This window comes from Podarcis cretensis (assembly GCF_951804945.1).
Source record: "Podarcis cretensis genome assembly, chromosome: 1".
Taxonomy (NCBI): domain Eukaryota; kingdom Metazoa; phylum Chordata; class Lepidosauria; order Squamata; family Lacertidae; genus Podarcis; species Podarcis cretensis.
Window position 1 is genome coordinate 135,047,737 of NC_137170.1, and position 20,035 is coordinate 135,067,771.

The 20,035-nt window shown below is 43.8% G+C and overlaps 1 protein-coding gene across 1 annotated transcript in view; it reads right to left on the reverse strand.

Annotated features, from left to right (window-relative positions):
- Nucleotides 1–4,503: 4,503 nt before the first annotated feature.
- DRC11 (dynein regulatory complex subunit 11) overlaps nt 4,504–20,035 on the reverse strand; it is a 95,829-nt gene continuing 80,297 nt past the window's right edge. Inside the window, exons 16-19 of the mRNA XM_079977753.1 lie at nt 12,693–12,779; nt 9,429–9,606; nt 6,946–7,184; nt 4,504–5,314 (exon numbers count right to left, since the gene is read on the reverse strand). Coding sequence (XP_079833879.1) covers nt 5,183–5,314; nt 6,946–7,184; nt 9,429–9,606; nt 12,693–12,779 — 636 coding nt within the window. The 3' untranslated portion in view covers nt 4,504–5,182. The remainder of the gene's footprint in view (nt 5,315–6,945; nt 7,185–9,428; nt 9,607–12,692; nt 12,780–20,035) is intronic.

Genomic DNA, 20,035 nt, shown 5'->3' on the forward strand with positions numbered 1-20,035 from the left:
TGGAAGCATTCACTTTGCACAATGTTTCCATAGCTTTCAGCTGAAAATGAGCAAAAGTTGCTATTGATTTAACCCCCGTCACTTGTTAGCAGTGAAATTCACCCATGTTATGTGATGGTGGATCTATAGCCAATAAGAAGACTGCCTTGTAATTTTTCCAGAGTCCCTCCCGCATAAAGTACTCACTGCCCCCAAATCTCATTCTGCACTTGTAGGAACTCCAAAGGTTCTTGCTACTTACACAGAGCCTTGTTAAACACTTATGTTGTGGGATGTCTAAAGCCTGGACTGTGCAGAAGAGCATCTGAGCATTTTAAAGTAATATATTAAGTGTTTCCTACCTCCCCGAGTGGTAAGAGGTTTTATGGCCTGCACTGTTGGATTTAGTTTCCTTTGGGTAAGAGACACCCTGGAGATTTACAGTGCAGTGTTTCAAATATTGAAGTAGAGTGTTGAAGAGAGCAATTAGGCTCTTATATGGAGATAGCAAAACTACTGAACCAAAAACTGACTAGTTGTCTCCTGTACAGATTGGCCTAACCCAGGGGTCAGCAACCTTTTTCAGCCGTGGGCTGGTCCACCGTCCCTCAGACCATGTGGTGGGCCGGACTATATTTTGGAGGGAAAAAAATGAACGAATTCCTATGCCCCACAAATAACCCAGAGATGCATTTTAAATAAAAGGACACATTCTACTCATGTAAAAACACACAGATTCCTGAACTGTCCGTGGGCCGGATTGAGCTACATCCGGCCCCTGGGCCTTAGGTTGCCTACCCCTGGCCTAAGACATTTGCTGCCTGAGGCAAAGGACAGGATAGTTCCCCCTCCCGATTCTACCTGCGGAAGCCACCTGAACTGGCAGTTAAATCTTACTGGGCCTGGTCCACACTCCTTTTATCCTCCGGTAAATACACGCCCGATGCACTGAAGTGAGATTCAACAGCCAGGAGGGTCATCTTCTCTGCATGAAATACAGCGGTGCCTCGCAAGACGAAAAGAATCCGTTCCGTGATTCTCTTCGTCTAGCGGTTTTTTCGTCTTGCGAAGCAAGCCCATTGACGGCTTAGCGGATTAGCGCTATTAGCGGCTTTTAGCGGCTTATCAGCTTAGCGGATAAGTGGCTTAGCGGCTTAGAAAAAGGGGGGGGGGGGGAAGGGAAAAAAAGTCGGAAAAACTCGCAAGACATTTTCGTCTTGCGAAGCAAGCCCATAGGGAAATTCGTTTTGCGAAGCGTCTCCAAAACAGAAAACCCTTTCGTCTAGCGGGTTTTCCGTCTTGCGAGGCGTTCGTCTTGCGGGGCACCACTGTAGAAGCAGGCTCCTTTCTTCACTCCAGGCAGCAAAATGCCTTGGGCCAGCCTGGACTCCCAGGTTTCTTTCTTAAGTCTTTTTGTCTCCTAATTAAAACTTGCCACAAACTAGTTCTATGTGTATGTGTATGTGCACACTGGACTTTAGAAGTTTGGGGATAAATTCCAGGTCATAATGGGACATTAAATTTCTTTTGTGAAATTCCTGGTCTCCATCAGACAAAACCATAATCATCAACCCATTCACAGTAATTAAGATGTTTTAATTTCATAATACCATGCAACTTTTTCTAGATTAAAAAAAGTAGTTAACTCAATTTATTGGTAAATTATCTTATGATGAAGCTCAGAATAATTGCAATGAAAGTCTGACATTCACATCATCACTACCATAATTACAGGCATTATGATTGTTCTTGCAATGAACACCCAGTAATTTAATAATAATAGAGGATATAAATAATTTAACTAAAATTTGGTAGATCCATCTCATTTACAAATGAGAACATGACATCTTCTTTTTCTAGTCACCTTGGACTAGTCTGCTGTAGATGAATCACTTCCTTCTGCCAAAAGTACTTGAGTAATTGCACTGGAATTTCTTTAGTAGCAATCAGTAAAAGGAAGGCGAAAGCATGCCTCTTTTGAAACACTCTTCAGTGAATTTCCTTGCACATTTGCTTTTAAATCATAGCCTTTTAAAAAGAATATTGTACTCATGGTGGTTCATATTTGAACAACAGAGGGGTTAATGCCCTGCTTAAAAGTTGCCTCATGAAATGGTGGGTCAGTGTAACCCAGTATTTTCATGACAAAATCTTAATGGAAAATAAGTCCCTCTCCATAGTGAAGGATGTCTGATGTTTTCCACCCTATTTTAAGGGTGCTGTCAGGGCTCTTGGTACTGCCTGGACTGCCTGTGATGAGTGTGAGACCATTTAGGTAAAGGTAAAGGGACCCCTGACCATTAGGTCCAGTCGTGACCAACTCTGGGGTTGCGGCGCTCATCTCGCTTTATTGGCCGAGGAAGCCGACGAACAGCTTCCGGGTCATGTGACCAGCATGACTAAGCCGCTTCTGGCGAACCAGAGCAGCACACGGAAACGCCATTTACCTTCCCGTCGGAGTGGTACCTATATATCTACTTGCAGTTTGATGTGCTTTCAAATTGCTAGGTTGGCAGGAGCTGGGACCGAGCAACGGGAGCTCACCCCGTCATGGGGATTCGAACCGCTGACCTTCTGATCAGCAAGTCCTAGGCTCTGTGGTTTAACCCACAGTGCCACCTGCGTCCCTGTGAGACCATTTAGAGAATCACAAAATCCTGACAGGCGGAATAGCCTGAAGCGGGGGTGGGGAGGGCGAGTCTGTGGCCCTCCAAATGTTGATGGACTATAACTCCCATCATGTCATGGGTGGGCTTGGGATTCCAACAACATCTGGGGGTGGGCACAGGTTCCCCCCAAAGCATAGTGGTTTTAAAACACTTTCGTTTATTCTACAATATTTGTATACTGTTTCTCACATATTGGCATCAAACTGGGCTGGCAGCGGCACCCAATATCCTTGGGCAGATGCTGGGTCCCAAACTGGTGATGCCTGTCCTATACAATCCCTTTAAAAAATTCTAAGTTTTGTGGTCACTAGCAGAGTTCTCAGCAACCTATAGGTGGCAATTCTTCCTGCCTCCACCAATCCCTCACTTTAATGTTTTGCACTGGGATCCTGAGGCATTGGGTGGAAACCATCATGGCAGCTGGAAACCACTCAAGGAAGAGTTCTGCTTCTGATGCAACTCCCTACAAACACCAGTGGCAAAGTTTTTTGCAAAAAAAAGAAGGGGGAGCCATCTGGAGGCCACCGAGAAAGGCCTGCAGCCACCATTGGTGGTGGAAGCAAAACTTAAATCCACTGTAAGACTCTCCCAAGGGCCCACTCAAAACTGGAGGCGGTCTTGGTATCAAGTGCTTTTAACTCACAGAATCTCAATTCCATAATGCATGCAAAAATAAAGCTCTCGTTTGGGTTACTTACTTTTTTGCTGCTCTTGATGATAGGAGTGAAGCCTGTGAATACAAAAGCTCCTTTAGTGAAAGGCTATTTCACTGCCTTGGTGCAATTGCGCTGGCTGCCACTTTGCTTCCACGCCAAATACAAGCCACTAGTTTCTACTTTTGAAACCCTGGGTTCATTTAGGTCTTCTGGAAAGGGATTCCTCTGCATTCCTCCCTTCACTGTGGTGAGAACTTCCTCTCCTGAGAGGCATGACTAGTTCCTCACAGTATTGACTTGAAAGACATCTAATAAATATTATGTTATGATAATAAGGGCTGGGCTGGACCTAAGTTGGGCTGCAGCAAACTTTAGGTGTCTGTTGGAGCGGTCAAAGGCTGTATCTCCACCTATGCTCAACCTGTATACTTGTAAATAGGCACAAACATTATAAAATGCCAGAAACCTTCCAATGCCCTCATTCCAAAGGAAACAAATCCTGGAACATCTCATTGCTTGGGAAAGGCAAGTGAGCATAACAAATACAGACAAATGCCCGAACCTGTGCAAGGGTACGGGGTTTGGATCTCTGTCAATGAGGGAAATCAGACATGTGCTTTTCCACACATAGGAAACGAGACATCAGGAGGCAGGCTTCTAGTCTAGCCTTTGTCCTGGCATGCTAGCGCTCTCTCTCTCTCTCTCTCTCTCTCTCTCTCTCTCTCTCTGTGTGTGTGTATGTGTGTGTGTGTGTGGTGGGGAAATTTATATGGGAGGGTATTCAGTAATGCTCCTCCAGACGACCTGTTTATTGAGCATCCATCCCGATCTGCTTCTGCAAAGCTTACACAGACGGTTCTGGTCTTTATCGAGTGTTCATTCTGATTTGCAACTAGCATTCATCTTGAATTTGTGCAGTTAAAATGAAACCACTGCCCCCCCCCCAGTAAGTTATACATTTTGAACTGGCTGCATCTTTTGATATTACTGAAAACTGCATGTGCATCTAGTCATTTGCTTTGTAGATTATGAACTCCAGCCGATCCAAACATTTCTGAAATTTGGACTCATTGGTTCTGGAATCTGTGGAACCTGAGACCCAGGCAGGCCCCTGTAATTTTAAAAATAATCAGCATCTATGTTCAGTGGTTTGGATACCATGTTTTGAAATGGAAGTTAAATTAAAATAGAGAATAACCTTTTGAGCTCTGAACATTTTATTGAAAAGTAGAATACATCAAGACGGACAGATACATACAGAGGCTAAAAAAGTTTTGTCAGGAATAAACATATATGACCTATAACACAGAGAAGCATCCCCATAATGCTCAGTTGCGTTCCTACCTGCCCCAACTTCAGTGCCCAAGGAATGGGAATTCGTGTGCCTCCCTCTCTCTACACTGACAAGTTCTTCAAGTTCTGGGACTTCCCATTCACTGCTCAGCTGTTTGTGGGCTGATGAAGAAGGTGGAAAGTGAGAAATGGGGCTTTGTGGAGCCCCAAGGAGATTCCTTTGCGTGTGTTTAAGCTGCACCTTCAACGGGGGAAGCATGAAGGAGGAGGAATGATAAAAAACGAGCGTCTAAATATGCAATTACATTTTTAGGCAGATTACCATAAATTTAATAATACATTTGTAATAATCCGCCTATCCTATCTGAGTTTATAAGAAATAGTCTAGGTAGCAATAGTAAAGTTCAGTGGTCACTAGTTTACCTTAAAGGATTTGAGCGTCACACTGATGCCTTGTTCAATACATTTTTAGATATAGGCTGTTCTGGGATATCAAGCAGGGAACTGCGATTTCAAAGGAAGACTCCCCCCCCCCTTCAATAGGTAACAATGCTATAAGCTGTGTTGAGTAGCAAGCAACTGTTCCTACTTCTTCTTCCCTTTCTTCTTCTTCTCTTTCCCCTTCCCTTTCCCCTTCCCTTTCCCCTTTCCGGTGTCTTCATTCACGGTCAGCGACTTGATTCGAGCTTTCCCCAAAGGAGTCCTTGCATACCAAGCCTACAGAATCAGACGGAAATAATTTTTTTAGAAGCTTGAAAGTATGCAAGTAACATGTATTTTTCCGCCCGCTGTAGTCCTTTTCTGATAAGAACCCTAATTGTGGGTGGCTCATGTAGAAGCAGTCTTTAGATCTCCTGAGAACGCTATTATAACGAGAACAGTAGCAATCATCTGCTTGAAGTGGCTCATTAACATGAATACATAGCTGTGGTACTTAAGTTGCTATAGTTATGATAGCATTACAATCTCTGTGATCAACCCTATTTCCCAGGGTATATAACTGTAGCTGAAAATTCTGTTCTTTGAAATTTGGCAATGTCGCAAGATGAGTGAGTGAGTTGGGTTATCTGATTTCAGTGAGCGGGGAAATCATTAACTGTTTGTCGCAGGCTTTCCTGATTTTCTTTTCTTTTTTTACAAAAATTAAACAAGGAATGTCAGCTAGGAATTTTAATAGTGTTTTTGTTTTTTACAAAAATGAAGTTGCTGCAAGCGGGCAATGATTACAATTAACTGATAGAAAATTTTAAAATCATTTTGCAACACTTGGTTTTCAAATACTACAGTATATGGGAATTCTTTGGCCCTAAAACACTGCCGGTATCCCAAGAAGTAGGAAATGGCTGCTTTTGAGATGAGTCTCTTTCTTGACAGAATGAATTCATTGGGTATTCATCTTAACAAACTTGGGATAATGGATATTTCTCATTATGGACTGGCACTCTTACTATAGGCATGTCATGTAAGGCATGTCATGTTTTGTAGAGTAATAATAGAAAGTACTTCTGTTATTCTAAAGTGGGGTGCCTGATTCCATAGAAGAAATATTCATTTGAAATGTGACTGTGGACTGGACTCAGGAGAATCAGAGGTTGCTGGAAGAAAGCTTAAATATAAATGTGATAAAAGAATAAAAAATATGATGTTTCTACATGTACTGATGAGACATAGGCTAGAAGCTAGATAGTTGGTTTCAGTGCATGCTTGGTCATCTTCAGTGGGATATTTAACTCTTTGTAAATACAGGACAGTTGTATAACCAATTCATCAACAAAACATTTTCTTGCACCAACAGATTTTGCCCTCTCATCATTTTCTAAATATGGTTGGTAGAGAATATCAGCTTGCATTCCACATTATTGTATTTCCTTCATTTATTTTTAAAATTTGTTTCCTGCCCTTTGCTGGAAGACTTTCTGGTGGCTTATACAGTATGTAAAACACGGTAAAAGGCTCATTCATATATTGTGTACAGGATGCAGTGGGACATCAGGATTGACCCCACTGTACCGCTCTAGTTCACCTCAGTAGGGGAATGTAGTATCTACATGCGATGTGTGAGCACTGATTACAAGGCAGGTGTGCAGGACGCTGCGGAGTCTTTATCCCCCTAGATCAGGATGGTCAAAAGATCACAGGTTATCTGGCATATCTGCGCTGCATGCAACACACTCAGCATGCCGGCATCATGCCAAATCTGTGGAGGTGAAGGGAAATCAGGATGTTAACACACACCTCCAAATATATGTTGAGACCCCGGGGGCAAACCATACTCTTGAAAGTGCTGTGCAAAACTCTGTTTTTCTATTTAATTACGGCAAAAAGGATTATCACCAGGCAAGCACTACCTTGTATGTTTCTTCCTCCTCCTTGTAAACTGGATCCTGCCTGGCTAGGCACACCAGGAATTCAGCAGCAGTCAGTGGCTTCTTGTTCAGCTGCATCAGGCGTCGTTCAGTTAAGACTGATTGAACTGCTTTGACTATGTGACCCTGAGTGTAACCATCAGAAACCTGTGCCAGGCAGCTGACGTTCAGATTTTTGGAGAGTACCCCTCCATTCTGCTCAATGATGTGTTTCCATAAAACTGTCCAATGATAAAACACAATCTGGTTATGACCTGAATGTTCAGAAACCTGCTTGTGTAGCAGTAGCAGCTCTAGCAACACAATAATCAGTTTAAGCATCTGACTGCATGTCTACTAATTTAAGAAACAACGAGAATGTCTGGTATCCCATAATGACTTTCTTCAGAAGACTCTGAATGGACACTACAATTAATCTCAAAATTGTGGTTCCACATATCCTGATGCAGTATTTTTTTTAAAAAAACGGATACAGGATGTAATAAGCTATAACCTTTTTCTGTGTGTGCAAAATCATTCCCGGGACTGGCTCATCCTGCAAAACTCTCCCCAAAGGTAAAAGTACAATTGCTTCAGCACAGCTCATATGGCTGCAGGAATCTGCTCTGACTGTGCTTATTTCAGCTGCTTGCTTTGAAAATGAAGGCGACCAACTATGTGACAACTCTACAGAACTGTAAACTGTGGTTATACCACCCCTAAAATCCTGGAGAAAATCTGGCTACCCATTTCTCCATATTTGACTAAGATCCCAGGGCAAATCATCAGCATGAGAGTGATCAGTCTTAGAAGCAGAATGCAAAGGCTGCACAAAGAACCTTCCCTGTGTAAAAAAAAAAAATGCCCCAAATATAATCCTTGCCCTACTTTGCATGTACCATAAAGAATGGTTTAAGACAGAGGTCCCAAATTTATTTGGCTTAAAAAGCTAAAGGGACCCCTGACCATTAGGTCCAGATGACTCTGGGGTTGTGGCGCTCATCTTGCTTTACTGGCCGAGGGAGCCAGCGTACAGCTTCTGGGTCATGTGGCCAGCATGACTAAGCCGCTTCTGGCGAACCACAGCAGTGCATGGAAATGCTGTTTACCTTCCCACCGGAGTGGTGCCTATTTATCTACTTGCACTTTGACGTGCTTTCGAACTGCTAGGTTGGCAGGAGCAGGGACTGAGCAACAGGAGCTCACCCCATTGTGGGGATTTGAACTGCCAACCTTCTGATCGGCAAGCCCTAGGCTCTGTGGTTTAACCCACAGCACCACCTGCAACCCGATAATCACCAAGCGGGTGTCAAAAGAATATATATAGACATTTTAGGATGTTATCAAGCATATATCATGCATATATGAGCCATTTCCCGGGCTGAGTGAAGACGAAAAGCGTTCACCCAAGCCCAGGAAAACCTCTTGCCGTGAGAACAAGCACCAGATTCAGGTGAGGCATCTCATCCCACAATAGCACCCCACTGGCAGGAAGTGTCATTACACAACAGATGAAACAGTTTTTCAAAATTTTCTCCTTTCTTTACGCTTCCACCACCCCGTTACTATTCTCCAATGCCCCCCATTGCACCTGAGGCTCCTGCCGCCTCCCAGGGGACAGTATTGCCCACTCTGGGAAACACTGGTTTAGGGCTCCAGGTTTGCATGCTCCCTCTCTCCTTGTCTCCTCTGGAGATCAGAAACTTTCACTTCTGTTTCAGTTAATGGTGGTGACTTGCTAGGTCTGAATGCAGACAAACTGTGGCTCATCTTAACTTTGATTTAGTGAAACAAGCCAATGGTTGACTTTTACTATGCAGGCGACTACTGTATAGTCTGCTACTCCTGATGGTGTTTTTTGGAGGGGGACATGTTACAATACGTAGTCCAGGGGCCACCAATCATTTTGTGCCCATGGACACATTTGAAACCCAGAGAAACTCTTGTGGGCACCACACACACTGCAAACAACTTTGTCTAGAATGCATTTCTGACAGCCTATTTAATATAATGCACTTTACAAATGTTTTGAGCATGTTTGCATAAATTAGGTAAAGGTAAAGGTACCCCTGCCCATACGGGCCAGTCTTGACAGACTCTGGGGTTGTGCGCCCATCTCACTTAAGAGGCCAGGGGCCAGCGCTGTCCGGAGACACTTCCGGGTCACGTGGCCAGCGTGACATCGCTGCTCTGGCCAGAGCCAGAGCCAGAGCCAGAGCCAGAGCCGCACACGGAAACGCCGTTTACCTTCCCGCTGGTAAGCGGTCCCTATTTATCTACTTGCACCCGGAGGTGCTTTCGAACTGCTAGGTTGGCAGGCGCTGGGACCAAGCAGCGGGAGCGCACCCCACCGCAGGGATTCGAACCGCCGATCTTTCAATCGGCAAGTCCTAGGCGCTGAGGCTTTAACCCACAGCGCCACCTGCGTCCCTTGCATAAATTAGCTTTATGTAAACAGCACATTCATCACGTTTTCAGATACTTGCCAAATCTTGATGCGTAGTCTGGCCTTGGAACCAGAATGATTTTCTTGTAAACTCTGCAAAAGGGTTTGAGGTCTGCATCAAAGGGACGCTTACTGGTTCCTACTATCAATACTCTGTCTTCAATTTTCAGGGTTTTCAAAATTTTAGGAAGTTGCTTTTTCAGTCGTCTGGGTTCCAACTTCCAGATCAAATACAAGTAAGTGAAATGTTAGATAGGAGTAGGTACCATATGTTAAACATTTATTTGGACCAATATACGATTTTAGAACAAACTCACTTGATTTTATGATTATGAAGGCATAACTTGGGATTAGATTTCTCATATATTTGCAGGAATAGTCAATTCTATTTAGCAGGACTTGCTTTGATTACAGTAAAGCAAAAGCTTTTTTTGGGTAGCCTGTTCAATCTTCATAGCACAAATATGTGACATATTTGCTAGGATTTGTCACGGTGATTCTGTCCTTCCTTTTCTCGCTTAGGCTCATTTACAGGTTCAGACCCACCCTTGTTGAATTTACAAAACTCTGCCTTGAGACACTTGCTAAAACTAAGGTTAATATTCTTGGAATAATTGCTAGTCATTCTATTTATATATCTGCTGAGCTGCACTGTATCTAGCGACAGTATCAAAGTAATGTTCTTACATCGTTATTGTGATGTTCCAATGTTACAGTAAAACATATGCTGCTACTCCAGCAGCCTATTTCCTGATGGATCACACTTTGGAACAAAGCTATTAATATACACAAGAAACAGTGTGTAAACAGATAACAGTTTTTAAGTTATGGAATCATTCCCATACCAATTACACACAGGTCCTGCTATCTGCACACTCACTATCTGAAAATTCACTTATCTGCACTTAAGAGAATTATGCCCAAAAACCCACTATATGCCCCACAGATTCACTTATCCAAACAGATGAATTCCTTACTTCCTTTTTTTGTGCTTTGCTGGCCAGCGACAGCCATTTTCAGGCAGAAATCAAAGGGTGGGGCAGATCAGACGAATCAAAGAGGAGGAAAAATCGGATAAATCAGGGAGCTCAGACACCCCCCCCCCCTTTACCTCTCTTTTGTGGATTGGCTGAAGCCATTTCAGGAGGAAATCATTAAGAGAGCGGGGCAGGGAAGAGATCAGACAAATCCCGGACTGGAAATATTTCAATAGGAAATAATGGAAATTGTGGACTCGTTATGTGAACACTCACCCAATGAACGATTTCCAGGAGAAACATTGTGTTCGCTAAGTGGGACCCACATGTAACTATTAAGTTAAAATACTGTGGCATACTTAGGAATAAAAAATACTCAATCCATAAAAGAATATACTTGATCTCTGCTGTATCTGTGGGAAACTTGGCTTAGATAGGGAGAAGTCTTGTGTAACAAGATTTCAAGGCTAGAACCCAGGAGTCAAAGTACAGCACTAATCCTGAGCACAGTCCTCCTGTCCATGCTAAAGAAACAGTTATTTTCAAAGCACAACTCTGAAGCTAGTTTTTGGTTTAAATTAATTACAAGTTTGTAAATGCTGCAAATAAATTTGATAGATATACTAGTAATTAATTGGATGGTGCTTTGGTATTCTGTCCATGATTGGGACTGGAGTAAGGGTTGCTCCATTCACATTCAGGGGACTTGAAAGGTTCCCCCTTCAAGCAGCAGCCCCCATACACCAGATAACCCTACCGAAAGTGAGGGGCCTCATTAGAGCAGCATCTCATAAGGTACAGAATGATGTTTCGCCCATCTTCATCTCTTACAGTGCTATATGTACATTCATTCAACTAATTAATCCCGCCTTTTCAATATTTCAAATTGAATTAACTGCCATGGAAAGGAGAAGAGGAAGTGGGTAAGAACCAGTCAATCAGCACTCTGAACTGAAGCTTTTGAAAACAGGAAGAAGGAGCTATTCCTGTATGTCTGATCAAAATGCCCTCTCCCAGCAGACAGTGATAGCAACCAACTAGGATGACTTTAAAGGAGGATAGGACAAGTCCTTGGGAGAGAGGGCCATCGATGGCTATGAGCCAGGATACTCCTGCTCTACTTCCACGGTTGGAGCCAGCTGTGCTTCTGAAAACCCGTTGGTGGAAACCAGGGGAGGGGAGAGAGTGGGGGGCTCATGTTCTGCTCCCTGTTTGGCCACTGTGAGCTCAGGATGCTGGACTAGACGGGCTATTCTTGCATGTAACACGGCCACCACTGAACGGGCTCTTAGCTTTAACCAGCTTTAACAACTCAGCCAACTCTAAACACTTATTGCGTTCACTAATATTGATGGGTGAGATTTAATCATTTGTTAAATTCTCCCTTTCAAGTCAGTGTGCTTCATTTTGACTTGACTGCCTCCTATGAACCTTCAAATGTTTACACACAAAGGGTACAAAATCAATGCTTGGTCACAGTTTAAGTGTTTATGTGGAACAGTTTGAGATTAACGGACTCTTTCACTTTAGGGTATGAGATACAAAACATTTAATGGAGTACTTTCTGTACATGAAAGAGTTTGTGGAAGAACACTAGCCCAATAACACGTGCAGCTTTATTCCATGAGATCAGTGTAGCAAGCTGTTTATGGCAACTTTAACCAGTAGAGGGCATCAGTCAGCTCATAGCCAGGTTCAACATTTACATGCATTTTTTGAAAAGCTTATCTCACATGTCTCTGCAGTTACACCTAGAAACGACCAAATTTAGAACTAAAATCAAGGGGTAACATCTGTAGGAATAAAGCTTCTTTTCAACTAATATTTCACTAATGGGCAAATTTGCTGTTTTCATTTTATCATGAAAACAAATGATGAATAGAACGTAATTAAGGCATACTAATGAGTAGATAAGAGTTTCAAGATCTGAAGCTTGATACACCTGTGCTTGTTCAAGACTCACATTTGAGCGTCTTATATGTAACTGATTTCTAAAAAGTAAAAAATGAATTCAGATTCTAACATCAATACAAAACTGAAAATTTGATTTCAATGTTCTCCATAAAGTCACCATTACCTTCACTTTAAAACTCGCCTCTCCTTTTTGCCTTTTAAAATGATTTGGTTTTTCCATTTCCATGGTGCCCAGTGAAGAATTCTGTATAAGCCAGAAATTAGCATATGTTTCGTGACTAACCAGTGGAGGATGAGGCAGTCTGTTTTTCAAAGGAAAAACAAAGACTAGCCACTCAATCTTGTGATGCTGTGAAATGCTATCTTTTGTGAACCTGTGATTCTACTACTAAAGTATGGAAAACTGGATTTACCTCCTTTTCAGCTTTAGGCACCTTCTTGTAGAAAGTTTTCTCCGCGTCTCCAATCCATATGACTGATGGTTGTAGCTGTTTGGCGACCTGAGAGGTGAAAGAGTTTCACATCATAACATTTCAACATACCAGTCAGGCTAAGTGAAGATGAGAGTTCTGCATCTTGACCCAGCGCCATGTTCCAGGGACGGGAGCTTCTTTGTGCCTTCCCAGACCATGCAGTATCTCCCTCATTTGACTAAAGGAGTCACAGCCAAGGGAACAACTTTCAAATGGGGCTCCTTCGGCTGCCGAGGAGGAACAGAAGGAATCTGGATGGGACTGGAAGGCAGAGAGGAGAAGGAGCAGGAGCAGGACTTGGGCTGGGCCAGGGAAAGAGACAGAGAGAGAGGGATAAAGACTCAGAGAGATTTGGAGATATGAAGGAGGGATGGCTGATGTGAGGAAGGAGGGAGGGAGGGAGGGAGGGGGAGAGAGGAGGACCCTCCCATGGCACCCTTGACCATGGGCATTACCAGGATTTTGTTGGGGGAGGGCAGGCCTCTTGTTTGGGGGGGGCAGAACCTCAGTTAGTTTTGTATTTTTATTGATTTTTATTGAGGGGGCAGCTGCCCCTCCCTAGGCCCCTGACCAATCATTAAGTCACCCAAGGGGGCTGAGGCACACAGGTTATAACTTCTGCCATAGCCTTTTCTTATCCCAAAGATACCCCGCACCAAGGTAGTGGAGGTTTAGGATCAGAGATTTCCTTCTCTTAGATGGGCTCCTTTCCCAGGTTGATGAACCCCATCTACCCCTCACTACCTCTATATATTTTTTTTAAAATAATATTTATTAAGTTTTTACAAAAAGAAGTTTACAAAACAAAAAACACACAAACAGACAAAGAGAAAAAACAAAAACAAAAATTTAAAAGGAAAAGTTTAAAAATCACTCTTTCAAATGTCGTACCCTTCATTAACTTATTCTCATGACTTCCTCACATCTCCCTTTTTTGTATTCCATTTACAATTTTGTTCAGCAAATTCATACCCTCTTATTTTGCCCTTAATTATTTATCCTCACATATTGTAATCTAATCATATTGCTAGAACCACTTCGTTTCATTCCAACATCATTCACATTCGAAAATTTTGCAGTATTTCTGTAAATAAATTTTAAATTTCTTCCAATCTTCTTCCACCAACTCTTCTCCCTGGTCTCGGATTCTGCCAGTCATTTCCGCCATCTCCATGTACTCCATTAGTTGCATCTGCCAGTCTTCCAGGGTGGGCCTCACTCCCTCTATAGAATGTGCAGAAACGGCCTTCTTGAGCTTGTCCACTCAGTCTTCACATGCAGCGGAAGTCCCTAACTCACAGAGGGTTTGAGATGCATCACCTGGTTTAGCCGGCCAGTCAAAGGCATTTCCTGGGGTGTGGCTGCAGTCGCCTGCTGAGAGCTTCCAGGAGCCACAGGTGAGAGCTGAGTGCTCCTGAGGATGGGGGCAAAAGGTGGACAAACTACCCCAGAAGGAGCACAATGTATCCCCTAACACCCCATTCACCCTGCTGAACCCAAGAACATTATAAAATGCACCCTTTAGCCAGTCCATAATAAATTCACTGATAATTCTACCAATTTATTCTGTTAACAATTCTAGATAAAATTATGGATTTTTAAACTATGTGACTTTGGAATTCCTATTTTTCCTTCTCTTCCTGCATTTTTGTTTTTTAAATACACTTGTTCTAAGGAGCTGATCAGTACAATTGTACAGTACTGTACAATTAAGCTTCTACAGTATAATCAATATTGTTAAATAGACAGCTGCAGATCCTAGAATATTACTATCTGTTTTGCTGTTAAATAACCTAACGCAAAACAGGGAGTGTTCCCACTTTATATTAACTCAGATAAATCTGATGGTCTCTATTTTCTAGTTTACAAGAATTAACTATTAATGAGCAGATTAGCCCATGTGTAGAACAGGGGTATTCTGTTGTCTTGATCTGATCAGGATTCTGCTGTTCTGCTGTATTTTTTAACCAAATGAGACACCCACAATCCATTGGTATCTAATTGAAATTGTTGGCAGATATGTAGCAGACTGTATGTTCCAATGAAAGTACTTCATTTGAATTATCCATGAGTAGTTTGAATCTATGTATAATTAAATGGACTATGCAATTAATTTATAATTGAAATTTTATTAGAGTGCTTTGCTCTTCATTTTGTTGCAGCCACCAGCAGATGGCTCCTTAACCTTTCTAATACTGCTTTAAGTGAAGACTGTGATAGCATTTCATGACAGATGAAGCTTGTTGTTCTCAACTGTTCAGCCTTTGTTTCCAGGAAGTGTTCTGTAAACCAGCCCTTTAATGCTTGTTTAGCAGAAGTTTATTCCTTTGTTGCTTGTTCTCATGTTGTGACTGCAGTCTATTTCTATTACAGAGAAGTAGCAATAAAAACAGCTGTTTGAGGCTTCTATTATGTGTGAGCAATTTGTAGCCTCAAGACTATTTCTTAATGTTATATTTTTAAACTGACTTTATCTCAAGGTTGCACAGAAATACTTTACACATTCAGCGATATCAGCTGAAAAAAAAGACTCAGAAACAAAATAACCATATAATCATGCTTTTAAGCAGAGAATTATCTCGTGCTTTGCTCAATATTCACAAGAATAACATTTATACTCAGAAATCTGGGTGCATTGTGGTGTAACTGTTCAATTGGCAGACCCTATTCATCAAATGCTGATAATATTTGCAATTATTCAAATTATTTTTCTACTACTACCAGATACATTACAAATGGTCAGAAAAAACCAAAAGGATTGCAAGTTATCATGAAGTTAAAAGGCAAGTCTAATTATTTGCTTATACAGATATAAAGTGATATTAACTCAAGATTTATTCTATGGATCTGTTCCTTTCTACTTGATGCTTATAAGATACTTATACTTAGTAATCTGTTACATTTACTTCAGCATAATATATACCTATTTTCCAATGTTATTGGCCTGCTCACTAACACAATATAAATGCTATACTTGTTTGTTTACTCAGCTTTTATAAAATAGTGACCTTAACTAAGTCATTCCTATGTAAATATATAGTGGTACCTTGGTTCTCAAACTTAATCCGTTCCGGGAGTCCATTCGACTCCCGAAACGGTTCGAAAACCAAGGCGCAGCTTCCGATTTGCTGCAGGAGCTTCCTGCACTCAACTGGAAACCACGTCGGGCGTTTGGCTTCCGAAAAACACTCACAAACTGGAACACTTACTTCCGCGTTTGCCGGCATTCAGGAGCCAAAACATGCAAGTACCAGGGAGTTTGAGAACCAAGGTCCAACTGTACTTGCATCTCAAGATAATCAAAAACTACCTTTGACTGGGGAAGTAATGAGTGCCTTCTACAATTCTGTTTAAATTAAATTTAGCTAGTATGTTAGTTGGTATGGCCAGCTGAAAACCAGATGATTATAATCACCTGTGATAATTTTGCACACACCGGTGTATAACTCTAGTGCCCAATCTCTCTGGAAGAATCAGCGAATTACAAGTAATATGTCAACCCGTGAGGCTAGAGTCTCCCCTGCTCTGCCACTCTAGGAGACTGCTGGAGAGGGCTGAGTCCCTTTAGCAGCTTTCAGTACAGGTGGTGCTAACCATTAGATGCAGCTGTGGCTGCTATACAGGGCTGGCGGGGGTCACATTTGTTCCTTGCTAAAGCAACATTGGAGCTCTGTGTTCCTAGAAAACAGCCTGAGCCCTGAGTTCAGCCCAGACCCTTCTCGCTCTTGCCTTGTCAGTCTGCCCTGCACCCAGTGTAAGTTCTGCCTTGCTTTGCCACAGAGCTCCCCTCTTCCACCAGAGGCCCCTGATGTAAACATGGAGTTGAGGACGAAGCTCTGGGCCTCCTTGTTCCCCCCATCTAATTCCACCAGCTTCACATGCCCATCATTTTTATTTAGAAAGCCTATCAGTTCAGCTTAGGGGTTGGTTGCTCACCCTTCATCTGAGGTTCACAGGGTAGTTTACAATATAAAAACACAAAAATACACAACATAGTTAACAAAGCATAAGCCCTCCTCACACAATTTAAAAGGATTGCTTAAATAGCCAAAGGGGTGGGAGAAGAGGAATGTTTTTGCCTGGTGCCTAGACTTATGTAACAAAGGCAGCAGGCGAGCCTCCTTACTTGTTTTTTCACAAAGCTTGTAGCTTTGAACAATATTTACAAAAATAAAAATAAATATTCAGATATTCCACATTTGAAGCATATTAGTTTAATGACTTGGGCTCCATGATCACTGCAGATGGTGACAGCAGTCACGAAATTAAAAGATGCCTGCTTCTTGGGAGAAAAGCAATGACAAACCTAGACAGCATCTTAAAAAGCAGAGACATCACCTTGCCAACAAAGGCCCATGTAGTTCAAGCTATGGTTTTCTCAGTAGTGATGTATGGAAGTGAGAGCTGCACCACAAAGAAGGCTGATCGCTGAAGAATGAATGCTTTTGAATTATGGTGCTGGATGAGACTCTTCAGAGTCCCATGGACTGCAAGAAGATAAAACCTCTCCATTCTTAAGGAAATCAGCCCTGAGTGCTCACTGGAAGGACAGATCCTGAAGCTGAGGCTCCAATACTTTGGCCACCTCATGAGAAGAGAAGACTCCCCGGAAAAGGCCCTGATGTTAGGAAAGATGGAGGGCACAAGGAGAAGGGGACGACAGAGGATGAGATTGTGGGACAGTGTTCTCGAAGCTACCAGCATGAGTTTGACCAAACTGCGGGAGGCAGTGGAAGACAGGAGTGCCTGGTGTCTTCTGGTCCATGGAGTCATTAAGAGTCAGACACGACTAAATGACTAAACAACAACAACAAGTTTAATGACTTAAGATTCTCTAATGATATAATAACCACCAGCCAGTGGTTTTATGGACAAAGAAGCTGCCTAATGGTGAATCTCTGCTCCCTGGGAATAAATTTAAGTAAAATCTCTTAATTTTTCATAGCAGTTGGTAACTGGAATATGTTTGTTACCTCACCATCACTGTGAGTTCTAAAATAATACTTGGCAATTGTCATGTCTTAGCAAGTGGTATTATAATTAGAAAATATGGGAAGGGACTACACTTGGGTCTTTCTGAGTTGTAGTTATCAAGCCCAAATCTGTATTTTAACTGCCAGTACAGTGGTGCCTCGCAAGACGAAAAGAATCCGTTCCGCGAGTCTCTTCGTCTTGCGGTTTTTTTGTCTTGCGAAGCAAGCCCATTAGCGGCTTAGCGTATTAGCGCTATTAGCGGCTTAGCAGCTTAGTGGATCAGCTGATAAGCGGCTTTGCGGATCAGCTGATAAGCGGCTTAGCAGCTTAGAAAAAGGGGGGGGAGGAAAAAACCCCCGCAGGAACTCGCAAGACATTTTCGTCTTGCGAAGCAAGCCCATAGAAAATTCGTTTTGCGAAGCACCTCCAAAACGGAAAACCCTTTCGTCTAGCGGGTTTTCCGTCTTGCGAGGCATTCGTCTTGCGGGGCACCACTGTATGTGAGCATTTTCTATGTAGACCACATTCAGATGAGTAAGAACTTAAGAAGAGCTTGCTGGATCAGGCTAACAGCCCATCTAGTCCAGCATCCTGTTCTCACAGTGGCCAAACACAGAGTAGAACCTTTGCCGGTGAGTCTTGGGGAGGACCGCTCCCCCTGCAAGCCCATTCTCCACCTTGGGCCTGGGGGCGGGCCCCAGACTCCACCTCAGCATATAAGGCTCCACGGAGGCCTCGGAACATTGCTGCTGCCGCTTTGCCGTGCGTTTGTGGGGAGGGCTCTTCCCCCTGCTAGCCCATTCTCCATCTTGGGCTTGGGGACGGGCCCATACTCCACCTCAGCGTGAAGGACTCCAAGGAGGCCCGGGACACTGCTGCTGCCGCTTTGCCGATGAGTCTTGGGGAGGACCGCTCCCCCTGCAAGCCCATTCTCCACCTTGGGCCTGGGGGTGGGCCCCAGACTCCACCTCAGCATATAAGGCTCCACGGAGGCCTCGGGACATTGCTGCTGCCGCTTTGCCGTGCGTCTGTGGGGAGGGCTCTTCCCCCTGCAGGCCCACTCTCCACCAGGCCAGGGGGCGGGGCCCACGCTCACCACCGACGCAGCCTCGGGGACACTGGTGCTGCTGCAGCGGTTGTTGGAAGTGTTTTTATATGTTTTAAACTGTTTTTATTTTTTTTGCTTTGTTGTACCACCATAAGCGGTGGTTTTTATCCATGTACTTCTATTTTGTTTTGATTTATTGTGGGTTGGGGTGGGGTGGTTGGGGAGTGGGGTGGGGATTGGTTTTGTTTTTATGTAATTGTTTTTCTTTGTTTGCTTTTATATTCTGTAAATGGAGGCAAGTATGAGGCTTGGGATTCCTACTGTGGAGGGGCGAGGGAGGTATGGCGGTGGGGGCAGATGTCATAGGCGAAGGGGATCGAGATACGGATATGCTCGTACCCCTTCCAATCTGTGCCCCATCCCGAGAGACGAGGGTAGGGTGAGCAAGGATTACTCACCTCCGTCACTGGTGTTGTGCAATGCCAGGTCTATAGGCAACAAAACCGCCACCCTGCGAGATTTCTTCACCTCGCAGGGGGTTGACCTGGCATGTGTGACTGAGACCTGGGTGCGGGAAGGGGATACTGTTACCCTACGAGAGATGGCGCCCCCGGGTTTCTCCGTCCTTCACCAGTCGCGGACTGTGGGCCGGGGGGGAGGGGTGGCGTTATTAATCCGGGAAGATTGTTCTTTCAGGGCTCTACCATCGCCATCGATCCCCGGCATTGAATGTGTTGGCCTAGTGTGGGGCTCCGAGGTGAGCTTGGCTGTCTGGCTGGTGTACCGGCCACCTAGCGCACCAGCAGCCACCCTGTCAGGCCTGCTGGAGGCGGTGGCCGGCTGGGCCTTGGAGTTCCCTAACCTATTGGTATTGGGGGACTTCAACATCCATGCTGATGCCACTCCCTCCTCACAGGCTCTGGACCTGGTGTCTTCCATGGCGACACTAGGGCTCTCCCAGTTTGTTTCGGGCCCCACACATCAAGCAGGCCACACGCTGGATTTGATCTTTGGCGTCGGTATAGATGTGATCATGTTTCCTTCGATGAAGGTGCCATGGTCTGATCACTATGCTCTGAAAGCCAGGATTGACGTTCCACCCCCACCCTGCTTGGGTGGCGAGCCAATTTGGGCTCGCCCGCAGAGGCTGATGGACCCTGATAGATTCCGTCAAGCCTTGCGGGACCTTTCTCCCCCTGGCGACTCATTGACTGAGCGTGTTGAGGCCTGGAATACCCAGCTCCTGGCAGCCATCAATGAG